At 41.5% G+C, this 26,477-nt stretch overlaps 1 protein-coding gene across 3 annotated transcripts in view; it reads right to left on the reverse strand.

Annotated features, from left to right (window-relative positions):
- Positions 1-22,957: 22,957 nt before the first annotated feature.
- Positions 22,958-26,477, reverse strand: part of hip1 (huntingtin interacting protein 1) — a 320,161-nt gene continuing 316,641 nt past the window's right edge. For all 3 annotated transcript variants that reach the window (XM_072243134.1, XM_072243136.1, XM_072243135.1), the window contains one exon: positions 22,958-25,456. In XM_072243134.1, the coding sequence (XP_072099235.1) occupies positions 25,446-25,456 (11 nt within the window). In that variant the 3' untranslated portion in view covers positions 22,958-25,445. The remainder of the gene's footprint in view (positions 25,457-26,477) is intronic.

The raw sequence follows: 26,477 nt of genomic DNA on the forward strand, positions 1-26,477 counted from the left end.
GGATTGCAAGGCTTCTTATGTTGACGGGCCCACTGGGATCTATTGCCTGTAATTCCCGCACCACACAGGGTCTTCAGGATAATCTGCATGCCCTGAGGACTGTGTGTACAGGAAATATCCCAGAGAGACTGAGCTCAAACTCAGCAATTTTAAAACAAGGAACTGCTTGATCTTTACAGGGCACTGGGGAACTTGAGAGTTTCCAGGAGATAGTATTGACCAACCGAAGAGCTTGGGATGGTAAACAAGTGAGCACACCAAAGAGAAATGATATGTTTTCCAACTCCAGGAACTAATTGAAAAAAAAATACAAAACATATGTTTTGTCTACTTAGTTTTTTTTTCCTAGTAAGACGCTCACATATGACGTGGCGGTGTGATGACATTGACCATTTACGTATTCCTTTTTTTTTGTAATTTATTTTTTATTGAAGTTCATCATCAAACAAACATTTCCGTAAGATGTATTTCAGATATTGTACATATATATCATATCATCATATTTGCCACAAATCTCCACATAATATTTATCTGAGGTGCAGTTTACACTTATAGAAAAGAGAAGAAAGAACAAGCAAAAGGAGAAAACTCTGTACAGAGTAGGGAGTGATTTTTTTTTACAACATATTCATTGACTTGTGAGAATAACATCAGGCCTATGAGGTATTATGCAGTTGAACCATTTTTCCCAGTATGAATCAAATTGTTTGAACTTATGATTAACAGATGCTGTTATCTTCTCCAGAACATTTGCGTATTTCTTACATAAAACCCATAAAGAATTCTTAATCAAACAATATACAATATTACTCAAGTATTACTGAAATACTGAATACACTATATGCCTCCCTGGTTATATATAAACTCCAACTCAATATAGAATACATCTCAACTCAAATATAACATATTGCTCTCTAGTCTATATATACAGCGTATATACACACACACATACACTGTGTACTATATAATACAACTAATATATAGACATCCACAGCACTGTCAATTTTAAATTCTTCCATTCAGGCCTAAATATTTAAGCACTATAGAGAATTTCTTACTCTTGTGGGATAACGTCTTTCTGACGGGGTGGGGGGGGATATTGTGGAGAGAGAAATCACTGTGCTCTTGGCAAGTGAGACTTGTGGCTGTGAAACAATCTCAGGTTCTGGGGCCTCCTCGATGGTGTTTGTAGGAGTTGACTCTGGACTCCAGGAGGTGGTTCTGACAGCTCTGCACACTTTTCCTCTCTGATAATTGGCTCTGCTCTCCTCAACTGATTGAGGTATCATCTCCTGATAACATGAAACCCAGTCTCCTGTGTGTCAGACAGTCATCCAATTCTGTTCTTAATCTTTTCAAGTTCCCACTATTAATCATTTCTGTAGTCCCTCACCTGGACTACTTGTTCAGGAGTGAAACATCAAACTCCTTGTTTAAGGAGCCCTCAATTTGTCCCAGCTGTTTGTTCTGCATACTGCTTCCCAGATTGGGTTTGAGGAAATCCAACTGTGAGCACAAAGGATGACTTAAGAACAACAAAGCAGGTGAGTTGTTGGTTGTGGAGTGTGCTGCATTGTGATATGCAAGGAGAAAATTAGTGAGCTTCCGATTCAGTATTAGCGTAGTGTGTTCTGCTGACATTGCTGGCAGTGTATTCTTTTGATTCTGGACAAACCATTTCACAAAGCCATTTGTAGCTGGGCAGTGTGGTACAGTTATAATATATCTTAATCCATCCATCTTCAGGAATGACTAAAACTGTTCCACAACAAACTGTGGCCCGTTGACACGGATTAAATGTCCTGGACACATCAACAGTGTGCAAGGCTGTAGTGGAGATTATTGGGAACACTTCTTGCCCCAAGGTAACCGCATCCACTGTAAGCAAAAAATTTGTGCCCGTGAACAGTCTGGTCCAGCCAAATTTACGTGAACCCTCGGCCAGGGTAGTGTGGGCTATTCCCAGAGATGGAGTAGCATCTACTTGATGTATTAGCATCCCAAACACTGCATGGAAAGCTGCTCGATTTGCTGATCTATCCCAGGCCACCGGATAAAGGTTCGAGCCAACCCTTCCATTTTGACCATCCCTAGATGACTAGCATGTAGCTCCTCCAACTCTTTAGCTCTCAGCTTGGATGGTACAACTCTCAATCCCCACATTAGGCAACCCTCATCAAAAGCAAGCTCATCCTAGTCCTGGGTAAAAATGGAGGATCTGGAAATTATGCTGCACATTCCAGTCATTTTGGCTTGTCATGTAAGACCTGAGAGAGTGTAGTATCTTCTCCGATTTCCTTTTGAATCATCCTTATCTTATTAGGGAGACTTTCAATTTGCTTCAGGAAGAATATGTCAAGAGGAGTGTCCTCTTTTGTAAATTTTTCTGGTATTTCCTTCCCCAAGGGTAAATGGGACAATCCGTTATCAGTTTCATGATTAGCAGCTTCTTGAATTTGATTGTATAATTGTTTCCTTCAAGAAACAGACCCATGTCTGCATTAGTGCTGCTGCTGTTAGTGGATTGAAAATGGACACCAGTGGTTGATGATCAGTAATGAGGGCAAACTCTCTCCAATACTAGTACTGGTTGAAACGTTTTACACCCCAAACCTGACTCAAGGAATCTCGGTCAATCTGTGCATATCTTTTCTCTGCAGTAGTAATGGAACGTGACTTCACTTCCATCATTCATAACATGTGACATAACTGCACCTGCAACATGAAGCAAAGCATCACAGGCGAGTTTACTGGACAATGTGGAACAAAAATTTCTTAGTACAGTGTCCGATGTCACCATTTTGTTTGTCTTTTGGAAGGCCAGCTCACATTGCTTTGTCTATTGCCCTTTCTTTCCGATCTGTAGTACTGAGTTCAAGGGATGGAGCAAGGTAGCCACGTCTGACAGGAACCTATTATAATAATTGACAAATCCTGAAAAGACTGCAACTATGACATGTCCTTTGGCCTTTGGGCATCCACCATTGCTTGAAATTTCTTAGCACATCTATGCATTCCTTGTGCATCAATGGTGCGACCACAGTAACTGATGCTTGATTTAAAGAATTCACACTTATTGCACCGTGCTCAGAGTTCATGGTCTTCTAATCTCTTTTATAATGTCTTGAGATCTTGGGATGTTCCTTGTCATCCTCAATGGTAATAATGATGTCATCCAGGTAACTAAGGCAGCTCACCACTGCCTTCTGAAGGGCAACTAAGGATGGGTGATAAATGCTGGCTTAGCTGGTGACACCCACATCCCGTAAATGAATAAAAAAGAAGAGTGCCTGGGCAGCCTCGCGGCTCCTGGTCCATGGCTTTCTGCCAGGGTGCAAGTGCAGATGCTACTCCAAAAATAAGCCTATTATAGCAATAAGGCCCTTTGCGAGTGTTTATGGTGAGATTCTTCTTCCATCTCCAAGTGTAGGTAGGCCTCTGCTAAGTCCACTTTACAAAAGTGTTTCCTTCCAGAAAGGTTTGCAAAGATATCCTCTATCCTGGGCAAAAGGAACTGATCTACATTCAGTATTGGGTTGATGGTGACCTTAAAATCACCACAGATCCTGACAGACTCCATCCTTCTTGACTTTGGGGGCACTGGCGTTACCATGGGTACCACTCAGCCTTTGGAAAGAATTCATTCAGCCTCCATGCAATCTAGTTCACTGGCTACTTTACCATGGATGAGCTGAATCTGTGCTTTATCATGGGTGGTTGCTCCCTCAATTCATATAACTGGTAGAGGGGTCAACATCTTGAAACAATGCACTCTAGAAACTTGGCATCATTGGCCAAACTCTGTGCTAAATGTGAGGGGGACAGAGCTGAACAGTGATTGCAGCACTTTGAGAAGTTATCAACAACAACAGGCACAAATGGTGTATTGCTCCCAGTGGCAGGATAGAGTGCAAGGGAGATGAAGGGGCAGAATAGTCCACACAGGAGAACAGGCTAATGAAACTACACTGGGGGAGAGGGTGGTTGCACAAATGGGGGTCCTGAGATCAAACGTTCAGCTGCAAGGTACGATATTAACAAGCTGAACACTGAAGGCAGGAATTGTCAGTTTAGTCCCGGCTGCATGCCCCAGCAAGAATTAAAATGAGCAGATCAGGCAGGTTTACTTATGGCTAATCACACAGCTTGGGAGAAAGGGCTTTAGATTCCTGAGACTCTGGAGCCAGTTCTGGCACAGGGGCGAGATGATGAAGTCAGGTGGGCCGCTTCTAATGAATCAGCCTATTAGTAGGTTTGGGAAGGGTATAAACCAGGGATTCCCAACCTCTTAAGCCATGGACCCCTACCATTATCTGAGAGGTCCACAAACAATTGGTTTAAACCAACCAGCAATAGGATGCAAAACAGCATGTTGCAATGGAAAAGATGCCCAAACAACTGGAGGTGTTAGAGGGGAATAGGAAGTTGAAGCTGCTGGGTAGCGGCAACTAAGAGAGACGATGAATGGAGTGAACTTCTCAAAATATACAGTCCAGTATGTATCTGATGAGCTCCAGGTACAAATAGGTCAGGCTATTAAAATGCTGTAAGAATGGGAATATGGCTCAGAGGAAGGGCAGGACTTAATATTCCAGGCATGTTCAGGAAGAGAGAAAGGCATGGGATAACAGTGCAAAGGAGTGTAACACGGGGAAGCAAACTGACATTTCGAGGCCTGCTCTGTAACGTAATGAGCTGAGCAGCCAGATACATATTGGATGCGGACTCTTGGCTTCACGCCAGCCGCAGCTGCCAAATCTAGTGCAGTCCCCCTCGATGGAAAGGAGCAGTGACCTGCATTAAAAAGGTAAGTGGGAATAAGTGGGTTGCTGCTTTAATGCTAACAATTTTAAACCACTTCTGTCAATTATATGTGCCTTTAAGTGCATTTTTATTAATAACATGCAATTAATTTTCAACTGTTTCTAAATTTCTCTGTGCAAAGGCACTTACAAACAGTGAGAAGACTTGGCAGCAAGAGCTATCTGGAGACCAGCAGTTTGCTGACAGGGCTTTATGTCTCTGTCGTAGGGGCCTTGTCTGTGCCTTAGAGCCACTCCATGTCCCAGAACAATGACAACAGGAACACTAGCAATCATTGGAAGCTGATACAGAGGACAGCGTGAGGTCTGAGCTGGTCTAGCACATTTCAGTCCATGGCTGTGCCAGAGCAATTAGAATTAGAATCGGTTTATTATAGTCACATGTACTGAGATGCAAAGATTTTCTTGTATGTTGTTCATGCAGATCGGATCATGGCACAGGGCATTGAGGTAGATCAAGATAAAATATTAACAATGCAGAATATACCATAACAACTACTGAGAAAGTTCAGTGCAGGTCAAAGGGGCAAGATCATAACAACGCAGATTGTGAAGTCAAGAGTTTTACTTATTGTACTAAAGAATGATTGAATAGATTATATCAGTGGGGTAGAAGCCTAGTGGCACATACTGACAAACTTTTGGATCTACTGCCCATGGAAGAGGTGGGTGGGGTCTTTGATTATGCAGGCAGCCTTACTGAGGCAGTAAGTCAAATAGACAGTTCCTTGGAGGGGAGGCTGTTTTCTATAATATGCTGAGCTGTGTCCACAACGTTCTGCAGGTTGTGGCAGTCACAGGGAGGTCAATTGCCACACCAAGCAATGATACACCCAGATACGATGTTTCCTATAGTGCCTCAGTAAAGGTTGGTAAGGATCAATGGGGACATGACAAAGTTCTTGATCCTCCCGAGTAAATAACTTTGAAAAGTCAGGTACAAAATCCATTTAGTGAGAGCTGAGAAGCAAGAAAGTAGTTACCAGTATTTCTCAGAGCACTTCATGAGCTGGCAAATAATGAGAGAAGGATAAAGGAGGAAGCTGGTGGAGAAAGTCCAGTACTGTGTGAGAGCCATTGAGCGATGATACTGAGGGACATACAGCAAATCACTCAGTTTTTGGTTGGAACCATTCCAGAGTACAAGACAAAAACAGAGAGGATCTTCCCAACTACTTTTAGGAGAACTTCCTTAACAAGACATTTCCCAGTGGTTCTGGAGATTGAGATGGGTCAAGTGGAGGACTGTAGAGATCACTGATTATTAGGTTTGGATTAAGAGTAGAAAGGGGTACAGAGATACAAGTAGATTAAGGCTGTTTAGGAAATCATAGGGCCATGCATTATGGTTGGGTAGCAATGTGGATATGAAGTTGGCTTACAGGCAGACACCAGAAGTTAGTAGTAAATGGTAGTGCACAGAGTGAAACTTAGGTATTTACATAGCAAATAAAGCTTAGAAGTGTGGAATACAATGAAAGGGATAGCAATAGACAGCAGGAAGACATAGGTTGGCTGAATGGGCATACCAGTACCAGGTACAATTAAACAGAGTAAGTGTACAATGATATATCTTGGTAGTATGAATAGGGAATGTAACATGGTGTGAGGGGCAAGGAGGAAAAGAGACATATATCCGCAAATCCATGCACATGGGGGGGGTTAATAAAGTCAAGAATTTATGGGATTCCTAAAAAGAGATGTGGAGTACAGAAATGGGCAGTTCTGCGGATTCTGTACAGAACATGTTCAGAATTAGGAGAATCCCATCCAGCTCTGGTCAGCATATTTCAGAAAGGATATAAAGGTCTTAGAGAAGATGCTGAAAAAAGTTACTTGGATGATCCTGAAGAAGGGTGTCAGTCTGAAAGACTGACTGTTTATTAATTTCCATGGATGCTGCCTGACCTGCAGAGTTCCACCAGCATTTTGAGTTCATTACTAGGATGAGGGATTTCAAGTAGATTGGAGTCATAGAGTTATAGAGAACAGAAACAGTTCCTGTGGCCCACACTGCATATACCAACCATCAAGCATTCCCTTGTACTAATCAGCACAGGCCCACAGCCATCAACATCTTAGTGATTTAACTGCTGTTCCAGATCCTACTTATGTGCTTTGAGAGGACCTGTCTCCACCATACTTTGCAGGCACTGTATTCCAGATTAAAATCACCCTCTTGGTGAAAGTAGTTTTTCTCAGATCCTCTCCATCTTACTCCTCACTTTAAACCAGTGCCCCAATGCCTTTAAAATATGCATCAGACCCCTCTCCAGGACCTCTCTCCATGTCTCCAAGGAAGACATTTCACAACTGAAATGCTCCATCCCAACATCTCAGTAAAACTCTCTTGCATCATCTCCAGCACAATCACAGCCTTCCTACAGTGAGATGGCCAGACTTACACACAATACTCTAGCTATGTCCTCAGCAAAGTTTCTGAAAGCTGTACCATTAACAACACACTTTTACATTCTGTGACAATGCTAATGAAAATCTGCACTCTATGGGGCTTCTTCACCATGTTATCTAGCAGCTTTGGAGAATTATGGACTTGTACACCAAGGTCTCTCCATTCCACAATACAGTACTCCTAAAAGCCTTTATTAGACATCACCTCATATTCGTTTTGTTTAAATTTTACCTGTCATTGCTCTGACCAATTTACCAGTTAATCAATATTGTTTTATCACCAAAATCTACTCTCCTCACCATCAACAATTGTTTTCCTCCTTGGGGCAAAGAAAGTTGTTCAGGGATATAATGAAGTGGACAATACAAAAACTGGTTCAGATAGAGGGAAGGTGTTCCAATTAATCAATGGTCAATTGTGCTTGGAACACATTTAAAGTTACTGGCAAAAGGTAAGGACTTTGAGGGAACAACATAGTTAGGATTTAGAATTCATTGTCTATGAGACTAGTGAAAAATCAAATCAATGTCTTCAAAAAGTGTATGGATAAAATCTCATACAAATGGCTGGTTAGCAAAATTAAAAGGAAAGGCCATAACAATTCCTTAATTCAGTGTGGAACCAGCTGCAAAGATTTACCTTCATACAAGAAATTCCATAACAGCACAGTTAACTTCAGATGTGACTATTCAGCCTTTTTAAGAATCAGAAGTCACTTATACCTAAACACAGTTTATATCTAACCATTTTACCTAAAAAAATACACATTTTGTAGCACATACACTAGTCATTTGAGGACTGACACGTCTACTGACCATTTCAGCTTGTCCTTTTTTTTTATTACAAATTGACCACAACTTGATTACCAATTAGCCACATACAACCAGAAGTTAAATTGCAGGGTGGCAGTCTAGTTTCTTGGATTAGCTGCAACCATTGTGTTTGAATACAGCAGCTCATCCTGTCTTACCAGAGCTCTTTCTGTTACATTGCTGGCAAGTTCTCAAATATTGATCACTAGGAAGAGAACATCTTCAAGCAATGCACTCAAACATTAACACTTTCTGAAGAGGAGGAATTATCTATTGTGTCACTGTGGTAAGTATTTTCCCATGTTTACAGTCTTGTGGAACTTGGCCTTGTGTAAAACACTGGGGGCATGTTTGCCAGTCAAAATGCAGCCATTCATTCTCTTTTTGACACTTGAGTTAATGTATATTATGTGCAGGCTTATTGTTAACCATTTGATTATCACTGAGTTTCATGCATTAAGAAAGAAAGCAGCGTCCACTGCTTGGTGGTGGTATTTTCCCAGACAGTTAAACTGGTATGGAACGACTTGCTTCCCATGTTGGTTTGGTTACAAGTGTATGCAGGGTAAACGTTCTGAAATGCTCTGGGCTTTGTTGTGCTACTGAGCTAAGTTTTTTTTTCCCAAATGTAGGATGTGTGCAGCCAAATCCTGCTGAAATTGTGCATTGCACTGTACTCTGCCCCGACTGGTCTTTGTATAAAGCAGCAGGAACACCAGATAGTCATGCTTAGTACCTGCCTTACAAGACTTCCCGTGACACAATCAGATTTCATGGATTCAAGTGAATGATCGAGCATTCGAGTGAATTTGCAATGTGTCTCTATCTCCAACATAGACAGTACAACCAGAAAAGCTCAGCATAGGTGCCAAAATTAATTTTAATTACCAGTTGTTCATACCTACAGTGGATTGACTTTTAAACATATACTTTAGTAGAGGCTGAATAAGGCAGCCAGACATCTCCCTTTCACCTCAAAGGAATCCAATCCAGACAGAAAGAACCAATCCTCATTTTTGTCTGAGTATCCTTCTGTGTGACAGTTTTCTATTTTAGAGGCTCCATTATGACAAGTCACTGTTGTAATTAGCAGTCAGGATCCTGTCAATGAGTAAGCCTGCTGAGACTTGGATCTCAAACACGAACAGCTTGTGACCTTGTCTGTGTTAACAGTAAACGCCAATGTATCTCAGTGAGGATGCACTGGTAGTTTCAGAAGGAAAGTCTAGATTTTGCAGCACTGTCTTTGTCCCTCCAATGGCCCTTTGCTATTTATTCCAAGACTTCTGAGCATGTGGCTGGCAGCTTCCTGGTGGCATTACCAGAACTACAGGGATTTTCTCCCCGCGCGGGGGTCAGGAATGTAGCTGCGATGCCACACTTCAGTGACAGCCTAAATGATTTTGCAGACTCCCATCGGGCTTGTTACAATGCCACCGGTAAGCTCCAGTCAACATAGCCACTGTAACATTAAAATTCCTTCAATATTCCTGCAACACAGGTTGTGATGGTGTTTCTCATTCCCAATGAGAATAGAGCTTAAAGGTGAGATGTACTTGAGTTTGCAAAAGGAATAGTTATCTATTCATTTTCAATAGAAGTCAGGAGCCAACAGAACCATATCCACCCACTCAAACTCAGAAAATGTAAACCAGAACTGCAGTGAAAGGCACTTTCTGTTTCTCAGGCATACTGTCTTGGACAAAGAAAGAAGGGACATCACCCCACGCCCACATGTGATATTTTGGAACATGAGTGCTTAATCCTGACACTAGGCACAAAATATTTATTATTTTCCCTCTGACTAGGTTTGTAAAACAACACCTGCTGTTTTTCCAAGTCATCAGTTCAGGAACATTCAGTTCTGTGCCATTTAGCTAACAACTGATACCATCCCACACCATAATCACTACTGGTATCTCAATTTTGAATGTTGGAGCAGATTTATATACGCATACCATGTATTCAGTTTCATGACTTGAATTTACAAAATATTTCATTGATATTATATTACATTATTAGGCTCCTCCTGCTCCATTGAGTCAGAGCAGAGCAGAAACAAATTATTGATTGGCGACCTCATTCTCATTAGCACAACTTGAAGGGTGTGATTAAGACCAAGTGGAAGACCTGGGCTTTGGCACGTGGAGGCAGGAAAGCAGAATACCAAGATTTGGAAGTAGAAAGTGGATCATGAGGAAAAGGACGTGCATTTGGAAGGAGGTTTGCTGAACCCCAAGCAGAAACCTGGGTAAAACAGGGGAATTGGCCAATCATCTTGTGTGCATTGTGACTTGCAATCAAATCACATCTGATGAACCTCAACTCTCTTTGTGGATCCTTTTCCTTGTTTTCAGATCAGGATATCTTTACACTTTGACCTCTGGATCACTGGATTGGAGCCTTGAAGATCTCTACTGACTCAGTGCCCACTGGTTTTTGAGGAAACAGATTTCTAGGAGGATTGGAAACCCAACAGGATGAAGATATGCAAATGGTAAAGTGGCTAACAGGAGACTTCACAGAATACTTACATCACAACATAAGAGCATGAAATTGCTTATTATGGAACAGATGGTCATTCAGCCCATCTTGTACACGAGTACCAACAGAGCAACATAGACACTAGAGACAACAGATGCTGGAATCACAAAGGAGCAATCCCAGCAGTCCCATTTCCCATTTTTCTTCTTCCACAGGACTGCAACCTATTCCTTATAACACCCCCTCAGCACTCTAGTTAATCCACCGGCATCTATGAAATGAGGGAGTCAGCAGAGCATCTGGGGGAAAACCACTCAGTCAGAAAGAGAATGTACAACCTCCAGATACTGGGTCCAAGGTCAAGATGAGGCAACAATACTGTGTAGTACAGTGCTAACATTTGTGGCTCCTGCTGGTTTCTAGGGCAAGAGTAATCAAATTAATCCCACCCACCTCCCAAAGTTCTGCTTTTTGTCCTTTTCATACATGTTCAGTTTGCTTTGAAAACTGTGATCGAATCTGCCTCCACTACTGCATTTGGCTCAAGCAATCACTCACTTTTTCCTCATATCTCTTTCTGCTAGTCACCTTAATTTTCTTTCTCCTGGGGTTCTTGTTGCTCCACAATGGAACAATATCTTTACTCCCAGGTCAACCAGGGAGTTCAATTTCAATTGGCCCCTGTCAGAGAAATATATATACCTAGATTCCACTTGATCCATCAACGGCACACCAGATCTGTTATCATTTCATTGAAATCAGCCCTCCTCCAACTGACCATTTTAACTTCCAGTTGCCTACATCTGTATCTGTAGCTATTTGAAACCATGTGACCTCTGATCCCTCTATTGACACCAACTTCATCGGGCCTATCACTTCCCCAGAACTACAAAGCCATCTTCCTCACTGAGACAGAGGCATAGCAGTTGAAAACATTCTTCCCAAGACACTTCAAACATTCATCCCTACTTTGGGAAGAATATGACAAATGGGACTTGGAAATGAGTGGAAAACAGGAGCAGGAATGAGGAGCTTAAGTAGAGATGGGCAAAGAGAGGTAATAATAAAGGGGATTATTATTACTGCTCAGTGAGAAGGGTTATTAACAAGATGAAGTGCTCACAGGACAGGCAAAGTGAATGGATGTTCAGGAACTGGGCTACTGTGGAAGAGAAACAAGAGGAGACAACAGGATAGTGGGCACACAGAAACAGAGGGCAATGAACTCTTGAAGTTGAAAACCCAGGACGGTCTGGAAAACAGGGCAAAACAGGGGAAAAGGAACTTGAAGGACAATAGATGACCCCAGCAGATTTATAGGTGAAGCATTGCCTCACTTGTGAAGGTGAAGCGTTAACTTACTTTAGGAAAGTTGGGAAGGAATGAAGATAGACAAATGGTAATGGTGAAGAAGAATAGAAAACTGAAGCCAAAGATAATGAAGTTGACAGAAAACCTGAAAGATGAAGGCTGGAGGATGAAGACGTGAATATCTCAGGATTATTGCACGGTTGGTGCAAAGAAAAAGTGAGATCTTACAGAATAACAGCTGCGGATCAAAGTTAAACATTCAGGGTATATTTATTATTGAAGTATAAGTACGGTATAGTACCATTTACTACCTTGAGATTTGGGCACTCAGGAAAATAAAGAAATACAATAAATTTAAGAAGAACTACACATAAACAAAGACTGACAAACAACAAAAAGACAAATTGTGCAATTTTTTTAAAAATCTGAGAACAAGTTGTAAAGAATCCTTGAAAGTGGGTTTATAGGTTGACAAGTTCAGATTTCTGGTGAGTTAAGTTATCCACAGCCTTTCAGCAGCCTGCTAGTTGCAGGGTAATAACTTCTCCTGAACCTAGCCCTGTAGGACCCAAGGCTTCTGTACCTCCTGCCCAATGAGAGTAGTGAGAAGAAGGCCTGGCTAGATGGTGGGGTCCTTGATGATGGGTGTGCTTTCTTTTGGCAGCACTCTATGTAAATGTGCTCAATGGTGGGGAGGACTTTGTGATAGATAGGGTTGTATCCACCACTTCCAATATCTCTGATTTATAGTAATTCTCCCATTTTCTCTTTTTCCGTTCCTCATTTTAACTCTCTTTTCCTCAACTGTCCATCACCTTTCTCCTCCTCCCTTTTCTGCCACTGAGGTCCACTCTCCTCTCCTATCAGATTCCTTCTTCTTCAGTCATTTTTCTCTTCTACCTTTCACCTTCCAACTCCTCACTTCATTCTCCCTCCCCACCCACCCACTTACCCCCTCACCTGGCTTTACCTATCACCTACCAGTTTGTACTCCTTCCTCTTCCCCCATCTTCTTATTCTGGCTTCTTCCCACTTTCTTAACAGTCCCAATGAAGGATTTTAACCAATTTTTACATGAGCATAATCAAGAGTGCCCTGGCCAGCTGAGTCACCTTCTTCTATGGGAAATGTAAGGTATCTGACCGCAAGATCATACAAAGGATTGGGAGAACTGCTGGGAGGATTATCGGAACCTCTTTGCCATCCATCAGACATATTTATCAGGAGTGCTGCAATGCCTTAGCATTGCAGCCCTTAATATTGTCAATGATCCCTCCCATCATTGATCCCTTGCTATTAGGCAGGAGGTACTGTAACATTAGAACTGTTAGGACTAATAAGCCCATAAAACTACTGAACTCCCCAGGATCATTATACTATTTACATTTTAACTTGTGTCACAAATACACCTTATTATTTCTCAATTTATTTGTGGTAATATAACTTAATGTGTTACACGTGTGAGTTACATGTACTGTGTGGTGCAACTTGGTCTGGACAAATGTTGTTTCGTTTGGCAGTATACATATGTCAGGTTGAATGACAATAAACTTGAACTTAAACTTAAAACATTGACTGTTTATTCCTCTCCAAAAATGCTGCCTGATCTGCTGTGGCCCTCTGGTATTTTGTGTGCGTTGCTCTAAATTTCCAGCATTTGCAAAATCTTGCATTTGTGATTCGCTGCACCACTTTCTGCAGCCTTTTCTGTTCCTGGGCATTGGTGTTTCCATATCAGGTTGGGATGCAACCAGTTCCCTGTGCATCAATGGAAGTTTATGGAAGTTTTTGGTGACATGCGAAATCTACGCAGACTTCTAAGAAAGTGGAGGTGCTGTTGTCATCTCTTTATGATGGTACTTCCATGCTGGTCCCAGGACAGATCCTCTGACATGATAATGCCAAGGAATTTAAAGGTACTGACCTTCTTTACCTCCAATCCCCTCATGAGGACTGGCTCCAGGAACTCTAGTTTTTTCTCTTGCAGTCAATTGTCAGCTCCTTGGTTTTGGCTGACATTGAGTGAGAGGTCGTTGCTACGGCACCACTCAACCAGATTTTCATCTCCCTCCCATATGCCAATTTGTCACACCATTTGATTCAGCCAACAAGTGAGGTTATCAGAAAACTTAAATATGGCATTGGGGCTGTACTTGGCCACTCTTGGGGTTGGTGGAATAAGACTATCAAACAATACAGCGGGATTTAAATCAGGTACAGACAAGGCAAAGAAGTGGGATATGGAGTTTATTCTGGGCAAGTGTGAGGTACCACACTTTGGGAGGTCAAATGAAAGGAGAAAGTACGCAGTTAATGGTAAACCCCTTAATAGCATTGAGCTACAGAGAAATCTTGGATTCCAGGTTCACAACTCACTGATGGTAACAATGCAAGTTGAGTTGGTAAGGTGGTGAAGGTGGTATATGGCAGTGTTGGTAGGGGCACTGAGTACAAGAGGAAGTAATTCATGCTGTAGCTATATAAAACTTCAGTCAGACCACAGTTGAAGATCTTGTCATATAGGAAGAATCTGCAGAGGGTGTAGAATAAGTTTACCATTCTGTGAGAGAATCAGGGTATTCAACTTGGTCTTCTCTACCATTTGATCATGGCTGATTTATTTCCCCTTTCATTCCCTTTCTCCTGCCTTCTCCCCAAAGCCTTTGACCCCCTTATTGATCAATCAAGAACCTCTGAACCTCTGATGTGGAGTCCTCTGATCCAAGACTATTGGAAACATCCTTTCCATGTCCACTCTATCAAAGTCTTTCAATTCTTCCACGCCCTAGTGAATAAAGGTCCAGAGTCATCAAACACTTGTCATATTAACCCTTTCATTCCCAGGATCAATCTTGTAAACCTCCTCTGGACCCTCACAAATGCCAGCACATCCTTTCTAGGTATGGGGCTCCAAATGTGACCTGATGAATGCCGTGTAAAGCATCAGCATTACATCCCTGCTTTTATATTCCTGTTCTCATGAAATCAAAGCTAGCATTGTTTTTGCCTTCCGTCCTACCAACTCAACCTGCAAGTTAACCTTTAGGGAATACTGCAGTAGGACTCAAGTCTCTTTGCACCTCTGATATCTGAATTCCCTACCCCTCCCCATTTAGAAAGTAGTCTATACCTTTATTCCTTCTACCAAAGTGCAAGATCATACATTTCTCTGCGTGGCATTCCATCTGCCACATTTTTGCCCATTCTCCTAATCTGTCCAAGTCCTTCTCCCCTGCTTCGTCAACAGTACCTGCCCCTCCACCTCTCTTTGTATTAGTTGCAAACCTAGCCACACAAGATGCCACCTGGATTACAAAATATGAACTATAAGGAAAGGTTGGATAAACCTGGGTTATTCTGCCTAGAATGTCAGAGACTAAGGTGAGACTTCTAAAATTATGAGAGGTATAGATAGATATAGCTGGCCAGAGGTGTAGTGGCATCCATAATGGACTTTGAGGTGAGTAATCCCGGGTTCAAATCTGGCCAGCTCCTTGCAAGCTTTCCATCCATGCTGGGGTGACCGTCAGGCTAGCAACTCAGCCTCGTAGAACCAGACAAAAAGGAAAAAGGGAACAGCAAGAATACTGCCTGATGCACCAAACAAGGTGCGGAAAGGAACTCAATAGATAGACATAGATACCCCAAGGTAGAAATGTCAAACATATGGGTTTAAAGTTAGAAGGTTGAAGTTTAAAGGTGACATGGCAGTCAAGTACTTTTTATATATGTAGATAGTGGTAGGTGCTAGGAACAGTGTGAAATTGGAATCGGGTAGTCTGATGGGGTTTAAAAGCTTTCAGAGATACAAGAATCGAAAGGAATGGAGCGAGGAGGACAGACAGTATAAATTGACATCAAGGTCAGTGCAACATTGTGGGCCAAATGGCCTGTCTAGTGCTGTGTTGTCCTATGCTCCAAGAACCTTGAGGCTTTTAAACCAATACATCAAAAGTGGCAATGAATGCACTTGAGAGTCTGAGCAGAGTCTTATAGCAGCAAGTGATTCAAGTGTAAGGACTGGAGCTGAACCACGATTCTCTGCTGCTTCATCCCGAGGTCAGTTCACTCACATTACTGGAGCTTTCCATTGGGACAGACTTACGATGTTACCAGGTGGAGCTCAATATCCGTTAATAGCCTCATTTATAATCTGAACAGCACTTGTCTCTGCTTTAGGCTTTGATGGATGAATTCAGACCAGGCAACAATGATGAAGCTCTCTGCTCATCGATGCTTTAAGCACTTACCATGCACAAGCTCCTCAAATTAATTTAATGGGATTTTGACAGTCAGTAAAACTGCGTTTGTAAATTAATTAACAGATACATTTTGGAACTAAATACACCAGCTTTCCACTCAACGAGCAAATTGAAAATGGTGTAAAATTCATTTTAATATTTAAAATAATTTATTACTTGAATGCAATCTAACCAAAGGATTCAGATGGTTTACACAGAATGAATCTTTGAGACAGATGTAGCTTGGGATCTAAATGAGAGATATGGGTGGTTACAGGTAGAATAACCTTCCTCTGACTGGAACCTAAGCTAAAGATTATATAATTTACATATAGGTTGCAAGTTGCAATTGAATTAAAGAATTTAAGATAGTTTATACTTGAGTTATGGATTCTTGGAAATGGTTTGTAGGCGGAGATCTAATATGGGAGTTTCTCATACAGCTGCCTTGTCTATTTCTACAAACATTAAACTATTCAAAATATGTAGAAATTCAAGCCACTTACAGTACAATGACTCTGCCATGGCATCTCATCTGGATTACCAGCTACTAGAAAACAACATGAAGTTATTTAATAAACGCAATGCTTCTGTGGCAAATAGCCCAAAGTGAAAATTTGCCATTCAGATCAGCAAAACCCCAGCGTACATTCTCACGGAAACTTCAGCTATGCCGGTGCTGCACAGGTGCAATTTACTGCAGTACTGCAGGGTAGAAAGAGCAGAGCACCCATTCTCACTGATTGGCCAGTGAAGTTCATGATCATCTCGTACCTGAGAGGATCGGACCGAGTAGTGACAGGGATCCACCTCACCCTCCTCATGCAGTAAGTTCAGTCAGTACCCCTTTATCCTGCAGTTATGAAATCTGAGATACAGAACCCAAATCATCCTCATTAAAACCACTGCAATGTTTCCACCTGGTAGACTGTACAGTTTGCATCTTGCAGACACAAACCTGGCGCAACTAGTGGGGGAGTAGCGAAGACAAATTGGCACAGAGTTCAAAGAGGAACTAGGTCAATGGTTGAAAAGAAAATAGTTAAGAGCTATGGATATAGGACAGGGGACGGCTTCCCGCACTGTTCTTGTAAGGAATTGACATGCTGTATACACTCAGTGGCCATTTCATTAGGTACCTCCTGTATCTAATAAAGTGGTCACTGAGTGTATGTTCGCTGTCTTCCGCTGCTGTAGCCCATCCACTTCAAGGTCCAACAAGTCATGTGTTCAGAGATGCTCTTCTGCACACCACTGTTGTAATATGTGGTTATTTGAGTTATTGTCACCTTCCTGTCAGCTTGAACAACCTGGCCACCCTCCTCCAAACTCTCTCATTAACAAGTGTTTTCGCCCACAGAACTACCACTCACTGTATGTTTTTATTTTTCACATCATTCTTTGTAAATTCTAGAGACTTGTGTGTGAACATCCAGGTAATCAGCAGTTTCTGAGATACTCAAACCACCCTGTCTGGCACCAACAATCATTCCACAGTCAAAGTCACTTAAATCAAAATTCTTCTCCATTCTGATGTTTGGTCTGAACAATTGAACCTCTTGACTATGCCTGCATGCTTTTATGCATTGAGTTGCTACCACATGATTGTCTAATTAGATATTTGCATTAACGAGGTGTACAGGTGTACCTAATAAAGTGGCCACTGAGTGTAGGACTTGGGAGGAATGGTATCATCCGTGTCAGATACTTAGGGAGTGCTGTCAAGCAAGTGGCAGATCAAAGATGACCTGCACATCTGCCAGATCAGGAGATCCAGAAAAGGTTAATTGACTCTTTTATTTGACGAAACATGATGCATACTAGAAGTACTCTACAGATTACAGCATCCCAGGCACGTCTAACTCTCATTCTGCACAAGACCCACAACATTTAGAACATCACGAACAGGGCTATTCATAATCACCTTGAATATATACCAGAAAAGGTCCAGCTTCAATAAGCATTATTGATTACTGACCACTCCTGCATTGCATAGGTGGATACATGTGAGATCAGACTCGCTTGGAATGTTTGCCACAATCCAATAGCCTATCGAAACTGGCTAGACTTGCACATGCAGATCAGCCACTTAGTGGAACATGGGAAGAGAGTGGCTAACAGCACAGTATCTTGGAGGTCAGAAAACTGATTGTGAAAAAGCTGCAACATCGGGCTACCTGCTTAATGATTTGTTTGATGTGGTAATGCTGCCCTCTGCTGGATTTCTACGGGATTTGTCAGGACTATTATACACACAGCATTCATTCCTCGCTACACACATCAAAGTTGCTGGTGAATGAGGTACAGTCGATGTTTCAGGCCGAGACCCTTCGTCAGGACTAACTGAAGGAAGAGTGAGTAAGGGATTTGAAAGTTGGAGGGGGAGGGGGAGATCCAAAATGATAGGAGAAGACAGGAGAGGGAGGGATGGAGCCAAGAGCTGGACAGGTGATTAGCAAAGGGGATATGAGAGGATCATGGGACAGGAGGCCTAGGGAGAAAGACAAGGGGGGGGGACCCAGAGGATGGGCAAGAGGTATATTCAGAGGGACAGAGGGAGAAAAAGGAGAGTGAGAGAAAGAATGTGTGTATAAAAATAAATTACGACTGGGGTATGAGGGGGAGGTGGGGCATTAGCGGAAGTTAGAGAAGTCAATGTTCATGCCATCAGGTTGGAGGCTACCCAGACGGAATATAAGGTGTTGTTCCTCCAACCTGAGTGTGGCTTCATCTTTACAGTAGAGGAGGCCGTGGATAGACATATCAGAATGGGAATGGGATGTGGAATTAAAATGTGTGGCCACTGGGAGATCCTGCTTTCTCTGGCGGACAGAGCGTAGATGTTCAGCAAAACAATCTCCCAGTCTGCGTCAGGTCTCGCCAATATATAAAAGGCCACATCGGGAGCACCCTCCGTACTTATTCCTGGCATACAGTATTCTATCTGCTGTATCCTGGGGTAGGTGGAGGATCTCCTTGGCCGCTGTCCTGATGGCATGAACATTGACTTCTCTAACTTCCGCTAATGCCCCACCTCCCCCTCCTACCCCGTCCGTTATTTGTTTATATACATACATTCTTTCTCTCTCTCCTTTTTCTCCCTCTGTCCCTTCCCTCCCCCCTTGTCTTTCTCCCTGGGCCTCCTGTCCCATGATCCTCTCGTATCCCTTTTGCCAATCACCTGTCCAGCTCTTGGCTCCATCCCTCCCCCTCCTGTCTTCTCCTATCATTTTGGATCTCCCCCTTCCTCTCCCACTTTCAAATCTCTTACTAACTCTTCCTTCAGTTAGTCCTGACGAAGGGTCTCGGCCTGAAATGTTGACTGTACCTCTTCCTAGAGATGCTGCCTGGCCTACTGCGTTCACCAGCAACTTTGATGTGTGTTGCTCGAATTTCCAGCATCTACAGAATTCCTGTTGTATTCATTCCTCGCTGTTCAATATTATTTTTTCGTCTTGATTATACACAGCTATTGAGAGGAATGATTTAATTTTAAGCAAAATTTATTTTATATTCATCCATTGGGTACATTTTGGGCATTCCATACTGAGTGCGGTTGTGTGCCCAGTAGTTCTGGATTTTGTCCACTTTTCATTGCACTTAAAGGTAATTTTGTTTGACTCCTTCCTCAGATAGACTACCTCAACCTGCACAAACCATGTGGCCCCAGTATGGTGACGTGGTGTGTGACTTTACCAATCACAGATTGCAGAGATCGTCATGTGACCCCAGTATGATGTGGTGTGTGACATCAATGATCATCATGCTTTTTGAAAGTTACTCCATTCTTTCCCCACAGATCCACAAAATGTTCCTTTACTAACTGGCCAGTAAGTGATGTGCTCTCTGCACTATGCTAAACAAGAGTGTTGGAGATTTCAGTTGTTTTGCATTGTAGTACTTGAACAGCAGATCCAAACATGTTAATTCCACTAACAAAGTCTTCCAATTCAAAAGGTTAAGGATGACAAAGACACCCAGCACATGAACAGATGCTCACGGATAATGAATTCCAGATGAGGGGAGTGTTGCCTGGATGGAGATTCTACAATTTAAGATAAATAGAGGTTCTGGATATCATTCAGAAAGAAACCAAAAGCTAACCTTCAAATAGGTCTTTCCATGAAAGAACAAAGCATAGCATTTTTAAACCCTGCCTCAAAATTCTACTCTTGACCAGGAAATCAACATTTGCAAGATATCGATGAATTTAGAAGCAGATATCGATGAAAAAGAGAGATGAAGTACAGCCATGAAGATGGATTTGTAGAAAAGCTGAGAGACTGTTAGAAAGTAAAGCAGTGCATGTAGATAATTGCTGGAAGAATACAAGCTGCAATAAAGTAAGAGACATGGGATGTGCAAGTTGGATTGGAATGACACCAGGAGTGTCAGGAACCCGAGGGTCTCTGTGACTTGTCAAAGAGCATTGGACTTCTGGGTTTCTTGTGCACCTGTATTTTCTAATTGTTAGAGCCATTAAACCCAGGTGCTTACTGTTTGATCTTGTCGAGTTGATTGTGATCGGCATGTGTTCTCCGGATTCCATGATCATTTAAAGGGGAGTTTTGTTGTGCTCTGTAAACAGAGTCCCACTGTGTACGTGGAGTGTCGCTTGGCCACCCCTCCGATACTCTGTTAGTATTCCTATGTCTAACCTCTTGTTTCCTTCTCTTTGTGGGGATGCTGCTGTTCCTCTGCTCCCGGGTTGGACTATCGTCAGAGCTAACTGTGACTGAGGCTGCCATCCACCACTCCAGGGGTTAGTTGGAGCCAGCGACCACCGTGATAGAGAGTGAGTCTGCCATCCCTATGCACTTGGATCCAGTCCTGAGAGCACGCAATGTGACCCATGAGCAGAGGTGAAGGAGGTTCACTGGGTGGGAGGTGGACACTACAGCCACACAAGAACTTACAGCAGTAAACAATGGAAATGAGTAAGGTCAGAATTCAAGTGAAAATAAGAAAGCCAGTAGGAGAGAAATACCGTCTACAAAATCAGCCCTATGGACAAGTAAGTAAAATTCCAGCAACACAGATCCAAAGTGAAGGACATGGTCTTGGTGTTAGACTGAATGCAATGTTTTAAGTGCAGCTCACTGTGGATTGCCAGGGAACTGGAGCTGCAAGTCATGATGAATGGGACACAATTTGAGTCACATTGGAACTTTCAGCTCAAAGGTACTGTATAGCTCAGGAAGGATTAATTAATGCAACTTAGAATTAGAAGGTAGCATTTAAAGGAGAGTGTATGCATTGAAAATAGAAGTTTATGAAAAGGTCCTTGAGAACTTTGCATCTTACATAGAAATCAGCACCCAGTACACAGCATTGGCTCCTGATGTCTGTTAAAAGCACGATAGCAACTTAAAAGTGCACATGATCAACCTCTCTCCATTTTCTGTCTGTTTATGCATCTGTCTAAATGGCTTTTAAATATTGCTTTCATTTCTGCTTGCATCACTCCTGCCAAGCATTCCGGTCACCAACCACTCTGTGTAAATAAAAAAAAGTCACACACATCTCCTTTCAACATTCTCTCCACTCACCTTAAACGTCTTCTTGTATTTTCATCCTGGGGGAGAAAGACCCTGAGAACCCACCTGAGCAGAGGTGACAAAGAAAGAAGTGGAAAGAGGCATCAGAAGAGGAAATGGTGATACCTGGCATCTCCTAGGTGCCCAGAAGGGTTTTGGTTTTAAAGGGAAGATTTAACAGATAGAAAAATGCAATACAACTTGACTTGGTTGGGTTAACGTGTAAAATGTGCCCAAATCTACAGCCCATGAAGTGGAGCCCACTGCTTTACAGGAGTGGAAGAGGGACAAGTGATTATCTAGGACCTTACCTTTAGACAGATGGATGAAAGCACATACAGTTCACCAGTAAAGGAGCTAAATGTTAGAAAGTGCACAGGAACTTTAACCCATGGACTGAGGTCAAAAGCTGTAATATCAGGAGATCAGCTAATCCAGAAAAGAACAGGATCACACAGTCAACCTTCAAAGAATTACGACCATCCTGTCAGGGAACTTAACTACTGGCACATCTTCCTTCCACTATCAGAAAGAAGGTCCAACCTTAAAGGGGAAATGTTTGGAAAAAACAATAGCAATACAAAACAGAACATTCTGAAACAGTAGCTTGCCATCAAAATTGTACTCATGACCAGAAAAATCAACATTAGCAAGAAGCAGATATCGATGAAAAAGACAGATGAAGTACAGGCAAGAAGACATCGCTAGCTGAAAGAGGTTCAGCTGATCACTGCAACTTTTCTACACCAAAAGTACTTCACTCCCTGTGCAATATTTGACCCGCAATGACATCACTATAAGCATTTAATATGTCATGTTTACCGCCCAGAAATGCAGTTGTTTATAATAAGCACAAGTAAATCATCTTATAAGTTTCCCAAATTGCAAGCACATTTAAATTTCTAGATCTGGATGTAGATGGGGCGTAGCAGTTAGTGTAATGCTTTACAGTGCATTACAGTGACTCCTGCCACTGCCTGAAAGAAGTTTGTACGTTCATCTTGTGACCGTGTAGGTGTGGTGCTCTGGTTTCCTCACAGATTCAAAAGGCATGCAGGTTAGTGTTAGCTAGTACATTGTGGGCATGCTATGTTTGTGTTAAAAGCATGGCGATACTTGTGGGCTGCCCCCAGCACATCCTTTGACTGTGTTTTTTGTTGGCACAAATGACGTATGTATTATGTTTCAATGTACATGTGACAAAAAGCTGATCCTTAATCTTTAGATTTCATTTTCAAAGGGTAGGAAAGCAAAGTGGTGAATGGAAGCAAAAGAAAGAAATATATTGAACTAAGTACGGATTCCAAGCAAACAGCAAACAATTAATTGAAACAACAGAGGCTGAAAATCTCCATTTTTATGATTTAAAACAAATATTAAAAAGTATAAAGTCAGGCGTGTACAAAGTCAGAACAAATTCATTACAAGAGCATAGGTTCCGTAAGTGTACTCAGAGTTACAGAGTAATGCTACAGCAATCTAATCCCTGCAAAAGATCAGTCACAGCTTGCAATGAAAGGAGAAACATTCTCAGTAGACATCATCCATGGATCATCGTGGCTGGGGATTCACAACCAATGCTCAACTGCAAAAGATAAGTCAAACTTTCCTGCTAAAAAATGTTTATAAATTAAGCTATGAAGAGGATTAGAAGGTCCAACATTTTCAGGGAAAGTAATAATTAACATTCTTTGAGATACATTAGCAGATTTGTCAAAGGTAACCTTAAATCATATTAAATAAATTGCTAAAATCATACTGTTTCTCAAGTAGTTACAAATCCAAGTGTTTCTCTCTCTCTGCTCTTAACCAATGAACCACCTTTGCCAGCACCGTTTTACAAAAGTGATGTTACATAATAGAGTTGCAGTTGCCGAACTGTAAACTAATATAAAAACTTGGCTTTCTCCTCTCTTCCTTGAGTTAAAATGGGAATTTTACCACAGGTCTATGCTGCTCTTTCACACATAACGAGACACGATGATAGCTTGATCCCCTGAGATGTTCACTACCACCATCATACATGAAGCAGAAGGGGACAGGGAAGGTGGAGAACTGTGAGATGTACAGGCTAAAGAAGGGAAATGATACTACAATGGAAAGCTAGTTAAGTATAAGGGGCAGAAAATAAGAGTACTTTGATGGAGAGCAAACAGACTACTAGAAGAACTCAGTGTCAACCAGCATCAGATGCAGATTCCAGCATTTTGTGTCTCTATCAACATTTCGATAGAGTACAATTGAATAAATGGGGTATAAACTTCAGCAATGACGAAACTGCATCATGTTGTAAAATGCTATACCACAAGATGACAAAATAGGGAGCATACCATAATGGCAAAGGAAATAAAGACAAGGGAACCTCACCACATGCAAGTTCCCTGAAAGTTACACATCATTCAGATAATACTTGCATTTCTTCACCACTGGATCAATACTCTGGGATTCTCCACCAAATAGCTGTCAAGCTGTCCACAAGTACAATGATCCAGGGCATGCTCTGCTCTTGCTGTTGCCTTCAGGTAGAAGGTACAGGTGCCTCAGGACTAGCACCACAGGTTCAGAAACAGTTACTACCCTTCATCCATTAGGGTCTTGAACAAAAGGGGATAACTACACATCCATTGAGATGTTCCCACAACCAATAACTTCACTTTAAGACTCTATCTTGTTATTTCATGCTCTCGTTTATTTATTGCTATTAATTTAAATTTGCATTTGCACAGATTGTTGTCTCTTATGCTTTTGTTCTTTCATTGATCCTGTTTACGGTTACTGTTCTATAGATTTATTACGTCCGCAAGAGAAAGGACTTCAGGGTTGTATGTACTCTGATAATAAATTTCACTTTGAACTTTTGAGCTTTGTGCGAATACTTCCAGTTAAGGAAATCAGATCCTTTCCACTTTCTCGAGGACAATTACAGATGGTAGCCTCTCCTACAATGCCCAAATAATAAAATAAAAACCTGTGAAGTTGGGATGAAACCAATCACAGTGGGCATCTGCTGGGGACCCATGTCCTTTGTACAGGAGACAATCAAATAATTTACTCTCTTGCTACTTTTCTTGAGACTACTGGTGGAGTGCCACAGTTTTAGACTGTGCTGTCTATCCTCCAGGAACACAAATCCAAGAGCACTTCCTTCAGGCAGCCTGGACATGAAGGAGAGCATCACACACTTCCTATCCATTAATGAATTACTAATAAGAACAACGGCAACTCATTTCACTCTCTAACGTGATGGATTTGAAGTGGTCCTGATTGCTACCTCGGGCTGGATTAACCAATGGATTAAAAGACAAACCTGGCATCTTCTGGTCTGTGTGCCCTGACCACACAGTAAACTTTCACTCGCCAGTCACCTCAACTTTGAAGAGAGGGAAAAAGCAAGCCAGTTGAAATGTTGCAAAACTTGTCATGGTTTGCTGACAGGTTAGTGATATGTGCCGGCAAAGGTGGGGGGGGGGGGGTAGTATAAATAGTTAAACTAAGATTTGCCGCAGGTATTGGTAATGCAAAGATTAGCATAATACTTACCACTGGTGTGCAAAAACAAAAGGTAAAAATATACATATAATAAATAAAGGAAATAACAACATCGTGTCAATAGTGACAGAATCCTGGAATACAACTGGAAAACACTGATACAGATGTGTAGGACCACTCTGGTCAAGGCTCGCGGTTACTGCATGTATCCTCTCGAAGATGGAGAGAATAGAACAGCTTTTGTGTCGAGAGGTTCAATGTTCATTCAGTCTTTGATTGGAGGATACAATCGCCACAATCTTCGCAATCTCCACTTCTTATTCTTCATTCTGCACCTATTTGGTATCTGCATTTAACAAAAAAAAAACTTTTGTTTTAGTTTTACCTCCTTTCAATCATTACCCACATCCAAAATTGCTCTAATGAAAGGTCATTAACTCAAATTCTTCCTCCACAGAAGCTGCTTAGCAATCAGAATCAGGTTTAATATCACCGGCATATGTCGTGAAATTTATCTTTGCGACAGCAATATATAATAGAAAAAATATGAATTATGGCAAGTATATTTAGTGTAATTCATATTTTAATAGTTAATTAAGTAGTTCAAAAATAGAAATTAAAAAGTATGATGTAGTGTTCATGGGTTCAATGTCCATTCAGAAATCAAATGGCAGAGGGGAAGAAGCTGTTCCTGAATCGCTGAGTGTGTGCCTTCAGGCTTCTGTACCTCCTACCTGATGGTAACAATGAGAACAGGGCATGCCCTGGGTGCTGGGGGTCCTTAATGATGGATGCCAACTTTGTGCTGCATCGCTCCTTGAAGATGTGTATTTCTAGAAATTTGAGTTATTTTGTATATTCAAAATTACTAGCTTTACATTATTTTTAAGAAAATACTTGAATCTATTGCGCTTTATTTCAAATGGGATTAAGTCAAAATTATTTGAATGAACCAAAGTTAATTATTGATTATACTCAATTATTAATTATTCCCAACTACATTTTACCTTGCATGAACTACATTTTCCAGTATCTTTACATTGCTGGGTTTGAAGTCTCAGTTGTGTTAATTACATTATCAATGTATCAATGAATATAACAAATAGATAAATCCTCATTGATATTTGTGGGACACCAAAAGTTACTTTCTTTGAGCTTGAAAACACACCTATTAGCATAGCTATCCGTGTTCTGGTGTCTAACCCCTCTCCTCGTCAATTAATTCAATTTGATAAGCTTCAAATTTTAAGTGTCTCTTATGCATAGAGTATTTTCTGGAATATATTACCTGCAATTACCTCAAGAACTTTAATTATGTTTGTTAGGAGAAAAACCTGGTTAAGTAGGTTGTTTCTAATCAGCTCGGA

The sequence above is a fragment of the Mobula birostris genome, chromosome 25, assembly GCF_030028105.1.
Source record: "Mobula birostris isolate sMobBir1 chromosome 25, sMobBir1.hap1, whole genome shotgun sequence".
NCBI classification, from domain to species: Eukaryota; Metazoa; Chordata; class Chondrichthyes; order Myliobatiformes; family Myliobatidae; genus Mobula; species Mobula birostris.